The following is a 21,673-nucleotide window of genomic DNA, read 5'->3' as shown; positions in this document are numbered from 1 at the left end:
CTTTTTGTTGAAGTGTAATCAATACTGAAAGCTAAGGTCTTTGAGCTTCATCAGTAAGTGCTTCAAGTCCTCTTCGCTTCCAGCAAGTGAGGTTGTGTCATCTGCATATCACAGGTTGTTAATGAGTTTTCCTCCAATCCTGATGCCCTGTTCTTCTTCACATAGTCCAGCTTCTTGGATTATTTGCTCAGCGTACAGATTGAATAGATATGGTGAAAGGATACAGCCCTGACAAACACCTCTTCTAACTTTAAACCACAAAGTATCCCCTTGTTCTGTTCAAACGTTCCTCATGAGCACAATTAAGTGTTCTCGAATTCCCTTTCTTTGCAATGTTATCCATAATTTGTTAGGATCCACGCAATCGAATGCCTTTGCATAGGCAATAAAACAGCAGATAAACATCTTCCTGGTATTGTCTGCTTCCAGCCAGGATCCATCTGACATCAGCAATGATTTCCTTGGTTCTATTGTCCTTTCCAGAATCCAGCTTGAATTTCTGGCAGTTCCCTGTCGATATACTGCTGCAGTCACTTTTGAATGATCTTCAGCAAAATTTTACTCATGTGCGATATTAATGATATTGTTGGATAATTTCTGCATTCTGTTGGATCACCTTTCTTGGAAATAAGCATAAATATGAATCTCTTCCAGTCGCTTAGCCAGGTAGCTGTTTTCCAAATTTGTTGGCATAGATGTGTGAACACTTCCAGTGCTGCATCCATTTGTTGAAACATCTCAATTGGTATGCCGTCAATTCCTGAAGCCTTGTTTTTCCCCAGTGCCTTTTGTGCAGCTCCGGCTTCTTCCTTCAGTAGTGTCAGTTCCTGATCACCTGCTACCTCATGAAATGGTTGAACATCAACAAATTCTTTCTGGTATAGTGACTCTGTGTATTCCTTCCATCTTATTTTGATGCGTCCTGTGCCATTGATATTTTCCCCATAAAAAATCCTTCAACATTGCAACTTGAGGCTTGAATTTTTTCTTTAGTTCTTTCAGTTTGAGAAATGCCAAATGTGTTCTTCCCTTTTGGTTTTCTATCTCCAGGTCTTTGCACATGTCATAATACTTTGTCTTCTCAAGCCACCCTTTGAAATCTTCTGTTCAGCTCTTTGATTTCAGTTCTTCCTTTTGCTTTAGCTCGTCGACATTCAAGAGTAAGTTTCAGAGTCCCTTGTAACATCCATTTTGGTCTTTTCTTTCTTTCCTGTCCTTTTAACGACCTATTACTTTCTTCATGTATGATGTTCTTGATGTCATCCCACAACTCATCTGGTCTTCAGTCATTAATTTTCAACGTGTCAAATCTGTTCTTGAGATGGTCTCTAAATTCAGGTGGGGTATACTCAAGGTTGTGCTTTGGCTCTTGTGGACTTGTTCTAATTTTCTTGAGTTTCAACTTGAACTCACATATGAGCAATTGATGGTCTGTTCTCCATTCAGCCCCTGGCCTTGTTCTGACTGATGGTATTGACCTTTTCTACCCTCTCTTTCCACAGATGTAGTCAATTTGATTCCTGTGTATTCCATCTGGGGAGGTCCAGGTGTGTAGTCACTGTTTATGTTGTTAAAAAAAGGTATCTGCAATGAAGAAGTCATTGGTCTTGCAAAATTCTATCATGCTATTTCCATCGTTTGTATCACCAAGGCCGTATTTTCCAACTACCAATCCTTCTTCAACTTTTGCATTTCAATCACATGCATCCTGATTGCATGTTCAATCAATTTCAGACTGCAGAAGTTGGTAAAAATCTTCAATTTCCTCGTCTTTGGCCTTAGTGGTTGGTGCATAAATTTGAAGAATAATCATATTAACTGGTCTTCCTTGTAGGCATATGGATATTATCCTGTCACTGACAGAGTTGTACTTCAGGATAGGTCTTGAAATGTTCTTTTCAACGATGAATGCAATGCCATTCTTCTTGAAGTTGTCATTCCTGGCATAGTAGACCATATGATTGTCCAATTCAAAATGGCTAATACCAGTCCATTTCAGCTCATTAATGCCTCAGATATTGATGTTATGCATTCCATTTTATTTTTGATGATTTCCAACTTTCCTAGATTCATACTTTGTACATTCCACTTTCCGATTATTAATGGATGTTTGCAGCTGTTTCTTCTCATTTGAGTTGTGCCACATCAGCAAATGAAGGTCTGGAAAGCTTGACTCCGTCCACGTCATTAAGGTCGACTCTCCTTTGAGGAGGCAGCTCTTCCCCAGTCATCTTTTGTGCTCCCTCCAACCTGAGGGGCTCATTTTCTGGCACTATATCAGACAGTGTTCCTCTAGCATTCATAAGGTTTTCACTGGCTAATTCTTTTCAGAAGTAAACCTCTGGGTCCTTCTTCCTAGTCTTAGTCTAGAAGCTCAGCTGAAACCTGTCTGCCATGGGTGATCCTGCTGGTATTTGAGTACTGGTGGCATAGCCTCCAGCATCACAACAACATGCAAGCCCCCACAGTATGACAAACTGACAGATGTGAGGGGGTACTAACTTACAAGGGTAGAATTAATTCTCTCAGGGTTTTGATGACAGCCTTGGAGGTTTTTATCAAGGTAGTTTTTCTACTGTTTAAGAAACTAAGTTTCTATTAATTTTCAGTTGGGCCGTTATGTCTAACTTAAGGGCTCTTTTCATCCACTCCACTCAAAAAGATGTGAGATTTCCAATGGAGAGATAGAGTCGAATAGAAATGATTTTTGTGAAGTAATGGGATCTAGCGAGAAAAGACGAGGAGGAAATAAAGCAGCACCTATCACAGTTTATTATTCTTTCCCTCTTGAAACACCTCCCTCCCTTGACTTTCGAGACCCACACACTTGCCTAGGTTTTCTCCTTCCTTACAGGCTGCACTTTCTCAGTCATCATTGCTAGACCCTATGTTGGAGGGTCCACCCTTCCCCCACTCAGCCTTCCTACTCCAGCCAGGTTTGAGGAACTGCTTTATACTTCACTGGACCTGCGAAGCGCGTTGTCACTTGCAGGAGCCTTACACTTGTTTTAAACCCAAACCCAAACCCATCACTGTCTAGTTGATGCAGCCCTATAGGACAGAGTAGAACTGTTCCGTAGGGTTTCCCAGGCTGTAATCTCTACGAAAGCAGACTGCTACATCTTTCTCCTACAGAGTGGCTGGTGGGTGTGAACCAGTAACCTTTTGCTTAGCAGCTGAGTGCTTAACCAGTGTGCCACCAGGGCTCCTCTGCACTTGAAGTACCTTCTGTCAATTACACTCTTCCCGCAGTCTTGCCCTTGGCTTGCTTCCTCCCTTCATTCACATCTCTGCTCACATGCTCCTCCTCTTTAGTCCTTCCCTGACCCACCCAATAAAAGAGAACTCCCCACCATTCAGTCTCCATCCCTTTACTCTGCCTCATTTTTCCTTATGGCACTTAGCACTCTCTGACATTAATTTTGATTGGTTTATTATTAGTGCGTTTCTCCTGTTAGCACGTAAGCTTCATGAATACAGGGTATTTGTTCACCACTGTAGTCCCACTGCCATGAACAGTGCTAGGCATATAGTAAATGTCAAAGAAATAGTTGTTGAAGGAATTAATGAATAATGCTGTAAAAAAAAAAAAATTTTTTTTTTTTTTTTGCTGTAGATATTAGACCTGTCACCATCACTCATTGCCTTTCCCTGAATACATAATATACAGATGGCCATGGTTCAAGCCATTCCTTGGCTATCTAGCCAAAGCTTATGTTGGTTTCACAGCAGTAGAAAATAAGGGAGGCAGGGTCCTTATCACCTAGTACGCACCCTAATATTTTGATGAGGTCAGTATGCACACACAACTAAATTCAGATTATTCAAGTTTGTTTTTCTTGCTTCCCCCCACCCCCCATAATGGGCATGTACTGGGCAAGTCTGGTCAAAAAAATAATAATCAAATCCAGTATAGTGCCTCAGTTTCCCCATTGTAATAGAACAAGATGGAGTCTGCACTTTTCCATTCCCCATAGATCATCTCATCCTCATTCATAATGACACGCATGTGCCTGGATGGCAGCCACATTCTTTTTTGTTACAAATCATCTGAGTCTCTGGGAACACTGACCCCACCTACCGTGCAGGTTGCTGGCCCCTGGGCCACACCTCATTCACTTTTGATAGAAGAACAAAGTGTAACCGTACAAAGAGGGCAAGCTACAAGGCCCTTTTGAAAAACTACTCATCTTCTGTACCAAGTTGTATAGTTTGGAAAAAAAAACCCCAAACCCATTGCTGCTGAGTCAATTCTGACTCATAGCAACCCTGTAGGACAGAATAGAACTGCCCTATAGGGTTTCCAAATTGTAGCTGGTGGATTCGAACTACCTACCTTTTGGTTAGCAGCCGGGCTCTTAACTACCATGTCGGCAATTGGCAAACGTTGACTTATGATCTTAGTAGAATCATCTAGTCTTAGTGGTTCTTAAACCTCATTACTTAGCAGAATCACCTGGGCAGCTTTTAAAAAAATACAGATTCCCAGGTCCCACTCCAGCCTCATAGGTGGGGATAGGGCTCTGGTGTGTGTGTGTGTGTCTGTGTGTCTGTGTGTCTGTGTCTGTGTGTGTACATACACATACTAAAGCAGATCAGATACATTCCCAGTGGTAATAAGTGCTATGAAGAAGCAAACAAAGGGCAGAAAAATAAGAGTGAAGATGATGGGAAAGGGTTTTCTGAGGAGGTAATGCTTAGTCTGTGATGGGAAGTATTAGAGGAAGAACTTTTTAGGCAGGAAAGAGCATGCTGTGTTCATGGAATTAAAAGCAGACCAGTGTGACTGGAACATAGCAAGTGAGTAGGGGAAGAGCTGGGGTGTGGTGAGAGGAAAGGCCACATCATGGTTGCCTTGTAAACAACAGTGATGAGTTTGGGTTTTGTTTTGAGTGCTTAGGTTTTCCTAAGGCTTTTGAGTACTAGGTGGGAATGGATTGTAGCAGGATAAAAGCGGAAGTTGTGAGACCTGAAGGAGGCTGTACTCTCTTCTGGTGATGAATAGGACTAAAGCAGTGACCTGGAAGATGGAGGGAAAGGGGGGCTTTGGGTATAGATTTTAAAGAAGTCAACAGGACTCAGTGACGAGTTGGAAGAGGGGTGAGGGAGAGGACAAGGGAAGCAAGGATGAGGCATGCCAAGGGGCTTCTACTAGAGACAGTATTGGGTGTGGTTGAGTCCTTTCTCTGTAGTGAGACTGCCTTGGGCAAGTTACTTAACCTCTTTGTCCGCCAGTTGCCTCATCTATAAAATGGGGGTTCTGAGGGTACTTCATCATTGGATTGGTGGTGAGATGATATTTGTAAAGCCATTAAAATGGAGCCTGTCACACAGTAAAACACCACATCAGTATTATCGGTGATGTGGATGTGGTGATACATCCAAGGTTACACAGCTGGTCAGCAGCAGGTCCAAATGAGAAGCCAGAGCTTAGCCTCCTAATTTAGTGTAATTTGTGCTACATTGATCTGCCTCCTTCACTTACCTTTGCTCTTTTTATTTACGGAGACACTTGGTAGGGGGTTTGGTCATCAGGGTACATAATGAGTCTTATTTACCATACGTATAAGTGTTGTACCAAACACAATAAATTATTAGGGTTTTCAGTATAACCTGGAATTCTAGATTGTTTTGGCTATCCATAAAACTGTGCCATTCCAGAGAAAATACTGGGCATGGACGTTGGGAGGATGAGGGTATAGGAAGAGTAATGTTTTACGGGTAGTTTTTAAATACTAAAAGAAATATCTTCCAGAATGTAGCTGTGCTCATGTCCACATGCTTAGGCCGGGCAAGACACTTGAACTTCAACAGGAGACGACATTAAGAGTCCTTAATTCCGTAAGTCATGGGCCAGTGCATGCCAAGAGAAGGAAAGGAATAAAGCTAAGAATGTTAGTGTAACTCCACCAGATTGTCAGGTTTCTAGTGAGACATCTCAAAGAAGTGTTTGAAGTACTTCTGTCAGTTTCAACTAAGCTAATTAAAAAAAATTGCTTTTTGTACTGTGCCTTCCCCATGAACCTCTGTGAGTTTAATGAGTGCAATATGTGGGGGAAATCCCATCAGCCTAAGTTCCCATCCCTTCCAAAGTCTGAGAAACATACTTCAGAAGCACATTGTTTCACCTGCAAGGATTTGTCATTTTACTAAACTAGGACTTAAGTCTGTTTTCCATGGCTCTTGTAGGAAGGAATTTCAGAAAAAGGTGAGAGAAAATGCCAACTGGGCCCTTCCTCCCTTGTGTTGACTGTCTGTTTTGTTGCACCTCTGTCTCACAGAGCTTGGGGAGGACTGTTCTTCATTACCAGAGAATGTGAGTCATTCCCAACTGGTGTGATTGAGATTCCAAAGCGTTGCTGTATCCGATGGTCTTATTAAATCCAAGTGTCAGTGCAGCCTTTCAGACTGTAGGGGAGAGCTCAGTTGCAGCTGGTGACCTGGTTCTAGTTACCACACAAAGACACTGGCAAGAGCAGTGACCCCCTCAGAGTACCCAGAATCCCACATGGATGGCTGTTACCAACTGTTCCCAGTTTTGGGGGTTTCCTGGTTCATTTCATGGACTTCAGTACATTTCAGGTCCCTGTTTATATCCTAATTTGGGTCTGTATACTTTGGGGGAAATGTTCTGGTGTCTGTAGATAGGCTAGTGCCAAGATTAGCCTAGCGTTTGGAGGGCCCCTAGTTGCAGATTGACTCAGCCCTAGCAGTGTTAACTGTGCCAATTCCAGGATCTAGCAAGACACTACCCATTCTCAGCTTGACCCCAACCAAAACAAAATAAAACATCAACTAGAGAGGGGAGGAGACTATAGATGTTGCCAGAAATTAGTTTACTTTGTCTCTTCTTTCTCCTAGAGTGTTTCACAGCCAATGGTGTGGATTATAGGGGAACACAGAACTGGACAGCGCTGCACGGTGGGAAGCCATGTCTGTTCTGGAACGAGACTTTCCAGCATCCATACAACACTCTGAAATACCCCAACGGGGAGGGGGGCTTGGGCGAACATAACTATTGCAGGTAAGATGGGGCCACTCAGGACTTAAAAAAATCTCTGGTCTCTTCTTCTAGCCCCTTATAGTCCGCTCACAACTAGGGAGAACTTCTTTGTGTCCTTTGGCCAACTCCAAAGGCCTTTCTTATCAGTATTTTAAAAATCTTTCTCCTACGCCTTATACACACACACAATCTACCACTCTTTTCAACTTAGGCTGCTTTTATACTGGCTTTCAGAGCTCTGCCGTCCTGTCTGATCATTACATGTCTCTTTGAGAGAATTTTCTTAGTTGGCTCTTCCACTGGGAGACAGTACACACACAGAGAGCTTCCTGAGTGCAGTGAATGCGGTGGTCAAATGTCACCGTCTGTGACCCAAGCCGCCCTCTGTTTCTGAGCAAAGGAGGCTGCCCTACATTCCCCACCTCCTGCCAGCTCAGCATAACCATGCTCTATGAGCAGCTGTATTCTTCAGATTTGTGTTCTTTACTTCTTCTCACTAGGCTAGGGGGTTCTTTGTCTACACCTCTCGCCTGAATCTAGCAGGGGCTTAGAGTGCATAAAATGTTGCATATTCATGATTTTACGAGCGGATGATCTATGGTTCTAATCAGATTCTCACAGTTATGCTTGAGCTAAAACAAGTTAAGAATCACTGACCTGTAGGGATCAGAACCAAGATTCTAAGTACTTTTGGTTATAGCTACATTTTAGTTATTTATTCCCAAGATCCTGATAATGTGAGTCATGGCTCAATAATTTGTCGAATTTGATTATTATTAGGACAGGTGCAAAGGCAGCCTCTTAAGTCATTGGAACAGGGAAGGGGGATCACTGCAGTACACTCAACACTGTGTCCCCCAGTTCTACGGGGACCTTAGAATCTCAGCCGTTGCACTGTGGACACAGCTGAGCCAACATATACCTGCATTGCATGGGCCACACTGCTTACCTTCTGCTTTGCCTACATACCTTTGCTAATACTCCAGGACCCTTGAGGTTGTCTTGAAGTCACCAGACTTAGAGTCCATGGTGTCTTTATCCCTGTACCTTCAGCTCTTAATTTCACCTGTGTCCTAACTTGCATTCCCCCGTAGTTGGGCATCCCCCCGTAGTTGGACATTGCCCATAGTTGTCGTTGCATAATTTTTTAGTTTGTCATGATAAAAGTCTTAAAAGCTCTTGTGACAAATTCCCAAACACTGGAGAGATATATAATTGAAAAAGTTAAAACCCCCCACTTCACCTCTTTTTCCCAAAATTTCCTTGATCAACTCCCACTTCTCATAGGTGACAATTTGGTACATATCCTACTTGACATTTTGTTATCTTTTGTATTTTGTTGTTAAAGTTACACATGCTCACTAGATAATTCTTTTGTGTTTTACTTTCAAAGTTATACATGTTCGTTTAAAACATTTTGCATAAGTCAGAAAATTAGCCCCATTCCATTTCTGGCTTAGTTCCTCCCCCAATATTTCCATTCATTAGATTAGTTGGGTTGGGAAGAGCGTTTAGAAAGAGAAATGGGTGCTTGTTTTTTGTTTTTATGTAGTTACTTCTTGTTCTAAAGTGTTCCTTAGTAGCAGGCTGTGGTTATGTTTATTGCTCTATTGCTTTCTATCAAGCAAGTCTTCTCAGAAGAGTTCCTGCTTTTAAGTCTGACTTTAAGGTAAATTTGAAATTTCCAATGAGATTTAATTTATATGAAAAAAAAAAAAAAACTTTTTTTCTTATATATTAGCACCAAGTTCTACACATAGGCTCCCAGAAACCCACCAGTAAATACCCATTAAGAGTGCAGTGAGAGCCAGGGGCAACCATTTTCTTCCCTGTCTGCATCCCTCTCCTTTGATTTGATGGAATGTACCAGACCTGAACTACTGGTTTATGCTGAAATTGTTATTATCACATCAGAGAGCCTGGGGCCTTTTTGTTTTAGCCCTGCAGTGAGGTCAAAGATGAATTTGCTCATTCTTTATTAAGCTATTCTGATGCCTTTCAGAATGGTTGTGACATTGATAACAAACAGTTGTATTCTAAGGGCTTTACCAAATAATACATCAAAGCTGAACACTGAATAGAGAGAAGAAAATGACAGTGAAATGCTGTTTAAAGAAAGGCTTTGTATAAATTCTCCTACTTTGATTTTGCAGCCGACACCTGACACCATGTTTGTCTTGTGCCATTTTTTCAGACCCATCACATTTGAGATGTCTGAGGGATGGCAAGTGATGGGAAAGCACTTCTCTGAGCTCGATGTATCTGGATTAGAGTGTAAGGCAGAAACAGGGAAGAGCAGAGTTGGCCCTGGCACCTGCCTTTGGGCACAAGGAATAAAAGGACCCTTTGTGCTTCAGGGAGGCTTATCGTCTTGGCCACACAATAGGCGGATCCCTCTCAGGCCTGATAGGGGTTGATCCAAAGCTCCCAGCTGCAACTTCTTTATGCCCATTTCCGGCCTAACCAGAGTATCAGGTTTCCAGTGTTCTGAGTCCAAATAAAGGGAGCTTGGAAAACGATGAAGAGGCAAGGCTTTTCTGTGTGCCCAGTAGCCCCTGCCACTTTTTGGTCTGCATCCACAGTGGTGCCCCATTATTGTCAGGATGTCTCTGAACTGAAAAGGCCTTCAAGGGCTTTTATTCCAAGCCATTATCTGTTAGAAATGTGAAATAAATCTTTTTAAAATGCTATCTTGATATCAGAAATTGGTATGGGGATTACAGGACTGTAGGTCCCAATTGAAACTTTGTTAGAGTTTTCTTCTGAATTCTCTGAGGAGTCAGTGTTTTGAGGAAGGATTAGAGCCCATTTCTATCAAACATGAATTGTCCAGCCCAGTCCTGGTGAAAGGTTGTCAGTGGAGTCTGTATCATATGCATTTTATTTTATTGCTTAAGTAACCCTTTAAAATTGACAAGGAGCCCTGGTGGCACAGCAGTTAAGGGCTAGGCTGCTAACCAAAAGGTCCATGGTTTGAACCCACCCTGCGGTTCTGCAGGATAAAGAACTGGTGATCTGCTGTTGTAAAGATTACAGCCTAGAAAACTGTATGGGGAAGTTCTACTCTGTCACGTGGGGTCGCTATGAGTCAGAGCTGACTAGACAGCAACAGGTCCAACTTGGTTTAGTTTTTAAAAATTACAAAAATGCGAAGTATGCTGTAGAGGAGAAAGAAAATAAAGAAACCAGAAAAGAAAAAATTAAAATCACTATTAGTCCCATCATCTAGAGATAAATATTTCTAAGTATGAATCTAGGAAAATTGGAAGTTGTCAAAAATGAAGCGGAACACATAAAGATCAATATGCTAGGTATTAGTGAGCTGAAATGGACTGGTATTGGCCATTTTGAACCAGACAATCTATTATGCTATTATACTGGGAATGAAAAATTGAAGAAAAATGGTGTTACATTCAGAAGAGAACATTTAATGATCTAGCCTGAAGTACAACACTGTCAGTGATAGGATAGTGTCCATATGCCTACAAGGAAGACCAGTTAATAAAGCTATTATTCGAATTTACACACCAACCACTAAGGCCAAAGATGAAGAAATTGAAGATTCTTACCAATTTCTGCAGTCTGAAATTGATCAAACATGCAGTCAAGATGCATTGATAATTACTGGTGATTGGAATGCAAAAGTTGGAAATGAAGAAGAAAAATCGATAGTTGGAAAATATGGCCTACATGACAGAAATGACGCCAGAGACTGCACGATAAAATTTTGCAAGACCGATGGCTTATTCATTGCAAATAACTTTTTGCAACAGTATAAACAAAGACTGTACCTCATTGGATGACATACACAGAAATTAAATTGACTACATCTGAGGAAATAATTCAAAGAGCTGGCCTGTATGAAGAAGAACGGAGCATCAGGATTGGAGGAAGACTTATTAATAACTTGTGATATGCAGATGACACAGCCTTGCTTGCTCAGCTCGAAGAGGACTTGAAGCACTTACTGATGAAGATCAAAGACCGCAGCCTTCAGTGTGGATTACACCTCAACATAAAGAAAGTAAAAATCCTTACAAGTGGACCAATAAGCAACATCATGGTAAACAGAGAAAAGATTAAAGTTGTGAAGGATTTCATTTTACTTGGGTCAACAGTCAACACCCATGGAAGCAGCAGTCAATAAATCAAGCGACACATTGCACTGGGCAAATCCGCTGCAAAAGACCTCTTTAAAGTGTTAAAAAGCAAAGATGTCACTTTAAGGACTAAAGTGCACCTGACCCAAGCCATGTTATTTTCAATTCCCTCATATGCATGTGAAAGCTGGATAATGAATAAGGAAGACGGAAGAAGCATTGATGCCTTTGAATTGTGATGTTGGGGAAGAGTATTGAATATACCATGGACTATCAGAAGAGTCAGTACTACCAGAAGGATCGGTAGTTGGAAAATATGGCCACGGTGATAGAAATGATGCCAGAGATCGCATGATAGAATTTTGCAAGACCAATGACTTCTTCATTGCAGATACCTTTTTTTAACAACATAAACAGTGACTACACACCTGGACCTCCCCAGATGGAATACACAGGAATCAAACTGACTACATCTGTGGAAAGAGAGGGTAGAAAAGGTCAATACCATCAGTCAGAACAAGGCCAGGGGCTGAATGGAGAACAGACCATCAATTGCTCATATGTGAGTTCAAGTTGAAACTCAAGAAAATTAGAACAAGTCCACAAGAGCCAAAGTACCATCTTGAGTATATCCTACCTGAATTTAGAAACCATCTCAAGAATAGATTTGATGCGTTGAACACCAAAGACCAGATGAGTTGTGGAATGACATCAAAGATGTCATACATGAAGAAAGGAAGAGGTCATTAAAAAGACAAAAGAAAGAAAAGACCAAAATGGGTGCCAGAAGAGACTCTGAAACTTGCTCTTGAACATCGAGCAGCTAAAGCAAAAGGAAGAAATGATAAAGTAAAAGAACTGAAGATTTCAAAGGGTGGCTCGAGAAGACAAAGTATTATAATGACATGTGCAAAGAGCTGGAGATAGGCAACCAGAAGGGAGGAACACCCTCGGCATTTCTTAAGCTGAAAGAACTGAAGAGAAAATTCAGCCTTGAGTTGTAACAATGAAGAATTCTATGGGAAAAATATTAAACGACGCAGGAAGCGTCAAAAGAAGATCAAAGAAATACACCGTCATTATACCAAAAATAACTGGTCATCATTCAGCCATTTCAGGAGGTAGCATATGATCAGGAACCGATGGTGCTGAAGGAAGAAATCCAAGCTGCACTGAAGGCATTGGTGAAAAACAAGGCTCCAGGAATTGGTGAAATATCAATTGAAATGTTTCAACAAAGGGTTACAGTGCTGGAAGTGCTCACTCGTCTGTGCCAAGAAATTTGGAAGACAGCTACCTGGCAAAATGGCTGGAAGAGATTCATATTTATGCCTGTTCCCAAGAAAGGTGATCCAACCAAATTCGGAAATTATCGACCAGTATCATAAATATCACATGCAAGCAAAATTTTGCTGAAGATAATTCAAAAGTGGCTACAGCAGTATATTGACAGAGAACTGCCAGAAATTCAGGCCGGATTCAGAAGAGGATGTGTAACAAGGGATACCATTGCTGATGTCAGATGGATCCTGGCTGAAAGCAGAGAATACAAAAGGATGTTTACCTGGGTTTTATTGACTATGCAAAGGCATTCGACTGTGTGGATCATAATAAATAATGGATAACATTGTGAAGAATGAGAATTCCAGAACACTTAATTGTGCTCATGAGGAACTTTTACATAGATCAAGAGGCAGTTGTTCAGACAGAACAAGGTTTAAAGTCAGGAAAGGTGTGCTTCAGGGTTGTATCCTTTCTCCATACTTATTCAGTCTGTGTGCTGAGCAAATAATCTGAGAAGCTGTACTATATGAAGAAGAACGGGGCATCAGGATTGGAGGAAAACTCATTAACAACCTGTGATATGCAGATGACACAACCTTGCTTGCTGGAAGTGAAGAGGACTTGAAGCACTTACTAATGAAGATCAAAGACCACAGCCTTCAGTATGGATTATACCTTAACATAAAGAAAACAAAAATCGTCATAACTGGACCAATAAGCAACATCATGATAAACAGAGAAAAGATTAAAGTTGTCAAGGATTTCATTTTACTTGGATCCACAATCAACACCCATGGAAGCAGCAGTCAAGAAATCAAATGAGGCATTGCATTGGGCAAATTTGCTGTAAAGGACCTCTTTAAAGTGTTGAAAAGCGAAGATGCCACCTTGAAGACTAAGGTGCGCCTGACCCAAGCTGTAGTAATTTCAATCACATCATATGCTTGTGAAAGCTGGACAATGAATAAGGAAGACTGAAGAACTGATGCCTTTGAATTGTGATGTTGGCGAAGAATATTAAGTATACCATGGAGTGCTAAAAGAACAAAAAATCTGCCTTGGAAGAAGTACAACCAGAATGCTCCTTAGAAGTAAGGATGGCGAGACTGCGTCTTACATACTCTGGACGTGTTATCAGGAGGGATCCGTCCCTGGAGAAGGACATCATGCTTGGTAAAGTACAGGGTCGGTGGAAAAGAGGAAGATCCTCAACGAGATGGATTGACACACTGGCTGCAAAAATGGGCTCAAGCATAACAACAATTGTGAGCATGGCGCAGGACTGGGCAGTGTTTTGTTCTGTGATACATAGGGTCACTATGAGTCAGAACTGACTTGATGGCACCTAACGACACCACCACCACCAAAAGAATGAACAACTCTGTCTTGGAAGAAGTACAGCCAGAATGCTCCTTGAAAGCAAGGATAGCCAGACTTCATCTCATGTACTTTGGACATGTTAACAGGAGGGGCCAGTCACCAAAGAAGGACATCATGCTTGGTATAAGTAGAGGGCAGCAAAAGAGAAGACCCTCAATGAGATGGATTCACACAGTGGCTGCAAAATGGGCTTAAGCATAGCAACAATTGTGAGGTTGGCCCAGGACGGGGCAGTGTTTCGTTCTGTTGTACGTAGGGTTGCAATGAGTTGGAACTGATTGAAAGGCACTTAACAACAACCACGTAAGTATTTAATATGAGGGATTAATGGGGTCTGTCATCCATGGTGTGTTATAATTGCCTTTAAAAAAAAACCTATTAAGACATTGTAAATACCTTTCTATATTAATGGAGTTGCTGGGGTGGTGCAAACTATTAATGTACTCTGCTGCTAACTGAAAGGTTGGAGGTTGAAGTCTACCCAGATGCATCTCAGAAGAAAGAACTGGTGTTCTAGTTCTGAAAAATCATCCATTGAAAACCCTATGGAATACCCTGTCCGGAGCAAGGTTAGAATGAGAAAAACCAAAGACACAAGGGAAAGATTAGTCCAAAGGACTAATGGACCACAACTACCACAACCTCCACCAGACTGAGTCCAGCACAACTAGATGGTGCCTGGCTACCACCACCAATTGCTCTGACAGAGATCACAATAGAGGGTTCCAGACAGAGCTGGAGAAAAATGTAAAACAAAATTTAAAGTCACAAAAAAAGACCAGGCTTACTGGTCTGACAGAGACTGGAGAAACCCCAAGAGTATGGTCTCCGGACACCTTTTTAACTCAGAACTTGAGTCACTCCTGAGGTTCACCTTTCAGCCAGAGATTAGCCAGGCCCATAAAACAAACAATAATACATGAAGTTCAACCATGTATACAAGACCAAATGGGCACACCAGCCCAGGGGCAAGGACGAGAAGGCAGGAGGGGACAGGAAAGCTGAAGAATGGAAATGGAGAACCCAGGGTAGAGAAGGGGAGAGTGTTAACCTGCCCAGGATTGGTGACCAATGTCACGAAACAATGTGTGTATTAATTGTTTAATGAGAAACTAATTTTCTCTGTAAACCTTCATCTAAATCACAATAAAAAAAAGAAAACTAAATAAAACTGTAAAAAAAGAAAGAAAGAAAAAAGGCCCTATGAAGCACAGTTCTACTCTGACACACATGGGTCGCCATGAGTCAGAATCAATTTGATGACAACTGTTTGCTCTTTTGTTTCCATGTTAATACAAACACGTATTAACATTCGTTTTTTTAAAAATAATTTTTATTGTGCTTTAAGTGAAAGTATACAAATCAAGTCAGTCTCTCACACAAAAACCCATATACACCTTGCTACACACTCCCAATTACTCTCCCCCCCTTTTTTTTTTTTTTAATGGGACAGCCTGCTCTCTCCCTCCACTCTCTCTTTTCACGTCCTTTTTGCCAGCTTCTAACCCCCTCCACCCTCTCATCTCCCCTCCAGGCAGGAGATGCCAACATAGTCTCAAGTGTCCACCTGATCCAAGAAGCTCACTCCTCACTTAACATTCATTTTTACTGAATGCCCAGCTTCTTTTGTATGGATATACCATATATATTTAATTAATCCTTGATTGTTAGGTATTTGTTGTTTCCAACTTTTTTATATTATAAAAATGCTTTGGCAACACCTTTGTAAGTAAAGACTTCTTCAGAATAAATTCCTAAAGAGGAAATTGCTGGGTAAAAGGTTTGCACATTTTTAGGGCCTTTGATTCTAATTACGAAATCACTACCTGGCCTTTTGTGTCAGTTCACATTCTCATCATTGGTGTGTGAGAACACCTGTGCCCTCTGAGGGTGGCATCCCAATGTTCACACTCAAGGTGCTAGTGCTATTTGCCATGATTTGCTTGGTGATCAGTTGTCCTAATTACACTGCAGTAAATTTTTGTAAACCTGTATCACCTTTGGAAACCCTGGTAGTGTAGTGATTAAGTGCTATGGCTGCTAACCAAAAGGTCGATGATTCAAATCAACCATGCGGTCCTTGGAAACTCTATGGGGCAGTTCTGCTCTGTCCTGTAGGGTTGCTATGAGTCGGAATTGACTCGACTGCAATGGATTTTTTGGTTTTTTTATGTCACCTTTGCCCACTTCCTTCTCAAACTCTGGAATATGTGTCAGAAGGGAAAGGTTTGTTATTGTAGTATTGCCATTTTTCCCTTCTTGAAAAGAGACAGCGCTGAAATGGATGCCAGTCATGAGAAATAACTTGGAAGGTGAAGTGTTCCATTTCTGTGAAACTGCAAAGCAACAAGCCAGTTGACCTAAAATGCCAGAAATGTTACTGGTTGTGTCCTTTTCCCCAACAGAAACCCAGATGGAGATGTGAGCCCCTGGTGCTATGTGGCTGAGCATGAAGATGGTGTCTACTGGAAGTACTGCGAGATACCTGCTTGCCAAAGTAAGACTATATATGATACATGATCTGAACACTAGGAGTGCAGAATGGAAGTCCACTGTCCAGCTGAGATAGTTCAGGCAGATGGATTTCCGAAAGCAGGTGAAGGGAGAAGCCATCACTTCTCTTATTGGGCTTTTCAGGAATAGGAATGCCTGGTTCCCTCAGTACCTCATTCCCTTGCTGGGTAAACCTAACCAGAATTCATACTTTAATTTCCTTTCACAGATTCTTTCACGGATACAGAGGACAGCAGGTCAGTAGCAGGCTAGAAAAGAAAACGTACCTTGTGCTTTTTGGAATGAGTAAATACTCTATTTATAGACAGTTAAGCTGATTGCTATTATTTGAATTTGGATGTGCCGCCTGAAAAAAATGATATTGAGTAAATACCTGATTAAATACCATACAAAGCCAATATTATAGTTCTTTTCCCCACATTAGCATAAAGGTATTCTAATATTTTATTTTATTTATGATAATAACTCACATCTTTCACCTCCCTGGAGCCCTGGTGACACAGTGGCTAAAAGCTCAGCTGCTAACCAAAAGCTCAGCAGTTTGAATCCATCAGCCTCTCCTTAGAAACCCTATGGGGCAATTCTAGTATGTCCTGTAGGGTTGCTAAGAGTTGGAACTGCCTCTATGACAACGGGTTTGGTTTTGGGTTTTGTACCTCTCTACTACTGAAAAACCCGGTTTTTTCAGTCTTTTATTAGAAGACCTGTTTTCTGTTTCATTCTTTCATTCTTGTATTAAGTGTTTATTATATGCAAGATAAGAAAGGCAAAAAGATACCCCAGCCCTCTGGGAGTGTATTGTCTAGGAAGGAACCCTAGAAGGATACTTTAAAACAAGGTAGAAACTATTGTAGAAAGCTTTTACAGAAAGTTTAAATTTCAGAAACCAAAACTAAACTTAGCACTGTAAGGAATTTACTAATTAGTGTTTATAATGGCTTTTTAAATATGCCAGAGGAGCAGGGTTTCTCAGTATCTAGAGCTGAAGAAAAGGTCAGTTCGTTCACCATTATTCTGCCTGGCTTATTCTTTATTTTCTAAACCTACATCTTGTCCTGCCCCCTTCTCACTCCTCACTTAGGTCAGGAAGTTTGTGTATGTGGAATGGTATGGAGATTCAGGTGGGACCTGGGGCCCCTGTCCACTCATGCCCAGAATAGCAGTCTGAATCCTGATGCCTCCAGGGGAAAGTGCTGCCGGCCCGATGCTTACCTTTCATAATGAAACTCCCAACTGTCACCACTGCCTGACAGCTAGGCTTCAGCTTCCCTATCCTTCTTGCTTGACTGTGTCTTAATTCAGTCACAAAATTGAGAAAACTGTGAAGACCAGCGGAGTGGGCTTTTGTTCAGTCTACTTAGTTAAAATTTTAAAATAAAAAGCGTCTCATTTGGCTCTCATTATGTAAAGGAGAAAGGCAAGGGGGGAGGAAAGCAGATTTTCCTCGGTCCATTTGTTGTGTACAAAGATAGCCTTTTAGTACTAGCCTATGTCGTTCTCTCAGGGATGCTGAAGAGGGGATTTCAGTCTGGCTACTTTTATTTGGAAAGATCATCCTCTTCAGCTTGCATTTATAAAATATAATATGGGCCAATAGAAGCTGATTCCTGTGGTCCTTGACTCTAGGCTACAGAAGAGAGAATTACAGCAAAATGGTACAAACCCCTCCAATGTGTAATATTTGTCTGATATATCTCACTGTTCCAAATAAACAAAAAACCAAACCCACTGTTGTCGAGTCAATTCCGACTCGTAGCGACCCTGGAGGACAGAGTAGAACTGCCTCATGAGATTTCCAAGGTTGTAATCTTTACGGGAACAGACTGCCACATCTTTCTCCCAAGCAGTGGCTGGTGGGTTCAAACCTCCATCCTTTCAGTTAGCAGCCAGATGCTTAACCACTGCACCACCAGGACTGTTTGTTCCAAATAAGAGAAATTAAATATTATTTCCATGTCTGACAACACTTTTGATAACCTTCTCAATGCTCCTACTAAAGTTGACCTTGAACTGGTCTAGGGAGGGAGACTTGCAGAAGCTGGGAACAAGAATTCGAGAATACTTGGTTTGGGGGAAGTGAGCAGTGTCTGGCTTTGGTGCTTTGGGGAATCTTTCAGTCTGCCCCATGGGCACCAGGGCTCCACATCAGGCCCAGCCTCAGACGTTGAGTCTGGCAGAACATTGTGCTTCGGGTACATCTGACTAACATGGTTGAGAAAAGCTCTTGGGCCGTCTGCAGCAAGAGGCCTTGGTAGTTGACCAAAGGATCCAGCTGAGATACAGCCTGCCTATTTTAAGCCACTTTTGCCCTATTTCTGGATGTGGAGTCAGAATTTTCATGAATAATACTAACCCTCTGTGTGAAGCCCGCCATTCATGATTAACATTGAACTTGTCATACAGGAAAAGGCCTGTGACATGATCAGATTCCTGGAAAGTTCATATCTGAATATAACAGTCCCAGCAGGAGCCGGGGGGTTGAATGTTTAGGAACAAAGCAGAATCTGGTTGAATGGTGGGTCATTGTGTGGAGACCGGAATCTCTGCCTCTCAGCTCGTTAGGTGGAAAGTGAAAACAAGCAGGGAGGCAGAACTGAAGTATGATTCAAAAGGGGCAAAGAAAAATTTGAACTGTGCCCTCGACCTCCAGAACATGGATCAGAACTGTTAAAAGGAGAACAACTCCAAGGTAATTGGATTTGCCCTTCAAACTGCTTTTGCCAAGATGTTTCAGAAGCCCCGAGTTCTTGTTACAGGCAGGAGAAATACAAATTCTAAAAGCAAATTCCAATGTCATCAAGTTTACCATCTCTCTAGCCCCTACCCTCCAGATCTCTAGTCCTGTTGGTTTAGCTATGGAAAAGGGAAATCTGGCTTATTATCTGTTCTTTGCACGCCTCTCTTTGTTAAATAATCGTCCTTACCATCCCAATTCTCCTTTGCTTCATTGCTTTTGAGGGACATATTAGTGAGGACCTCAGCATGGCTTTTACTTTGCTCTATTTGGCCTAGAGGATGTTTATAAAAGTTTTGTACAGTTTTTGAAAGTAAATGATGTAGTTGTGAGTAGGGGAAACCTGCAAATGGCATTTAAAGGCAAATGTAATTTTCTTCACATAGCTCATTTGGGCCCAAAGCCGTGGGCGTGAGAAATTTACCTTCTCATCTCTGGGAGCTATTTTTTGTTTACTTGTTTACTATAAAAAGTTCACTTGTTTAGAACAAACCTAACTATAAAAAATTCATCTTTGGAATAGTTGAGGAGTGAATATCGAGTAGGCATGAGATTATATTAAGAAATTACTGTTAATTTTATTAGGTATGTGTCTCAGTTTGCTAGTGCTGCTGTAACAGAAATACCACAAGTGGGTGACTTTAACAGACATTTATTTTCTCACAGTTTAGGAGGCTAGAAGGCCAAATTCAGGGCATAGGCTTTAGGGGAAGGCTTTCTCTGTCAGCTCTTGGGGAAGGTCGTTGTCTCATTTCAGCTTCTGTTACTGGTTCCTTGGCAATCTTAATGTAGCGTGTACCTTTGCCTCTGTTTGTGCTTCTTCCTCTGTGCCTAATCTGCCCTTTTTGTGTCTCAGAGGTGATTGGCTTAAAACACACCCTGTACTGATGTGGTCTCATTAATATAACAAAGAAAGTCCTATTCCCAAATGAGATTACAGCCACAGGTATAGGAATTTAGGATTTATAGCACATATTTTTGGGGGACGCCATCCAATCCATAACAGCATAATGGCATGGTAGTTATATATATTTTTTAAATGTCCTTTTAAATTACAGATACGTATGAAAGTATAGGTGGGCCTGAGGGTCTGCATTTCTAACAAGCTCCAGGGATGCTGAATTTGCAGGACCTCATTTTTTTTTTTTTTCAATTTGAGTAGCACAGTTCTAGATGTTGGTTGGGGTGGAGGTGAGGAGGGCATTTGAGGCAGAAGGAACAGTTTGCATGCACACACACGGAGTGGCAAATTTTAAGAAGTAAAGGGCAGGAACTCGCTCAAGAACACTCCACACACATCTCTCTCCATGTAGTTAGCCCCATCAGCTTGTAGCTTGCCCTTCATTTAAGGAAAAGCTCCACCTCAGGCTTCACATCCAACTAGCAAGGGTCTTTTTTACCTGAGCCCCCTGAGTTAAAAAGACTGGGGCTAGGGTCAGGGAGAGGAGGCAGAGATCTGGGAAAGCACTGATAAGTTTCATTCTTTGAGCTGTTAGAACTTTTATGCAACCAGTGCTCTCTCTGTTAAACTGGGTTGGCCCACAGCGTTCCTGAAATCGTGTTAAATTTGTTTTAATTTAAAGGGAGAACATTGTGCTATAAGTAAGACGTTGTGAAATGTAAAAAAAAAAAAAAAAAGTAATAAATAATGCAACTCCCATTAGAAGATGAGGAAGGAGGAGGAAGGGGAAGAAGAGGAGACGAGGTCTGAGAAGAAATAAACAGAGCCACATAGTGGAAAGTCTGTGGTCTGGGTACAGAGCTTGGACTTGGCAAGAAAGATGGTGATAAGGCTAAGGAGAGCGTGGAGTGTCTGAAGGAGACATTTCTCCATAGCTTCTTCAGCATCTGTATTTAGGGACTTGGGGTAAGATTTCTCTGAATCAGGGAGAAATTGTCTAGTGATTTTACCATCCACACAAATCTAGGAGGATGCCAGCAATAACACCTATGCAACATGGAACCTTTGGGGATCTCAGCCTATGCCCTCATTGGCTCCAAATTTGCTATCCTAAACTGTTAGTATTTACCTTATTGAAATGCAGCCCAAAAAACAGGATTTGAAGGCTTCCAATTGTGATCCCTAATAAGAATTTTTAAAGCTGTGTTTAGAGTTTACAAAAACCCAAGGGCACTTTGGCAGTGGTGGTCAAGACAGCTTGTCAATTATAGTCAATGCTTAGTTTCTCTTTTATGCATTTTAATGTCGGCACTGAATTTTAGTGTTTCTGCCATCATTGAGTGCCTACTAAGTGCAAAGAACTTATATTCGCGTTATCATATTTAACCTTTTCAACAATCCTATGGAGCAGGTAGTATATCTACTCTTCCCCTACCCCCACCCTACCCCCATTTTTCAGATGAGGAAATCGTGGTTAGAGTAAAGCTAGAATGGCTGTGTGATTTCATGAGGATGACACTCTGGGCTGAATGGGATTTGAATCCAGGATTCTGACAGTGAGCCCAGGGCCCTTTCCTTCCAGTACTTGAGAATAGCCCCCACTTCCTTTATCGCCTTGAAAACGGGGGCCCTGGGATATAGCCGGGCTACTGTTGAGGTCATTCTTCAGAATTTTCTTTGTGGATTGTGTAAAATTAAAGTTTGGAATTCTGATAGTATGCCAAATTATTAAGATTGCCTTTCTGACATTGTGGAAA

General features: G+C 41.5%; 1 protein-coding gene across 4 annotated transcripts in view; it reads left to right on the top strand.

Moving 5' to 3' along the window:
* Window positions 1-21,673, top strand: part of KREMEN1 (kringle containing transmembrane protein 1) — a 108,373-nt gene that overhangs the window by 17,560 nt on the left and 69,140 nt on the right. For all 4 annotated transcript variants that reach the window (XM_049866954.1, XM_049866950.1, XM_049866951.1 and 1 more), the window contains exons 2-3: window positions 6,862-7,024; window positions 16,173-16,264. In XM_049866954.1, the coding sequence (XP_049722911.1) occupies window positions 6,862-7,024; window positions 16,173-16,264 (255 nt within the window). The remainder of the gene's footprint in view (window positions 1-6,861; window positions 7,025-16,172; window positions 16,265-21,673) is intronic.

This window comes from Elephas maximus, chromosome 22, assembly GCF_024166365.1.
Source record: "Elephas maximus indicus isolate mEleMax1 chromosome 22, mEleMax1 primary haplotype, whole genome shotgun sequence".
Lineage (NCBI taxonomy): Eukaryota > Metazoa > Chordata > Mammalia > Proboscidea > Elephantidae > Elephas > Elephas maximus.
The sequence above is the reverse complement of the archived record's forward strand: the minus strand, read 5'-3'. Positions and strand labels throughout refer to the sequence as shown.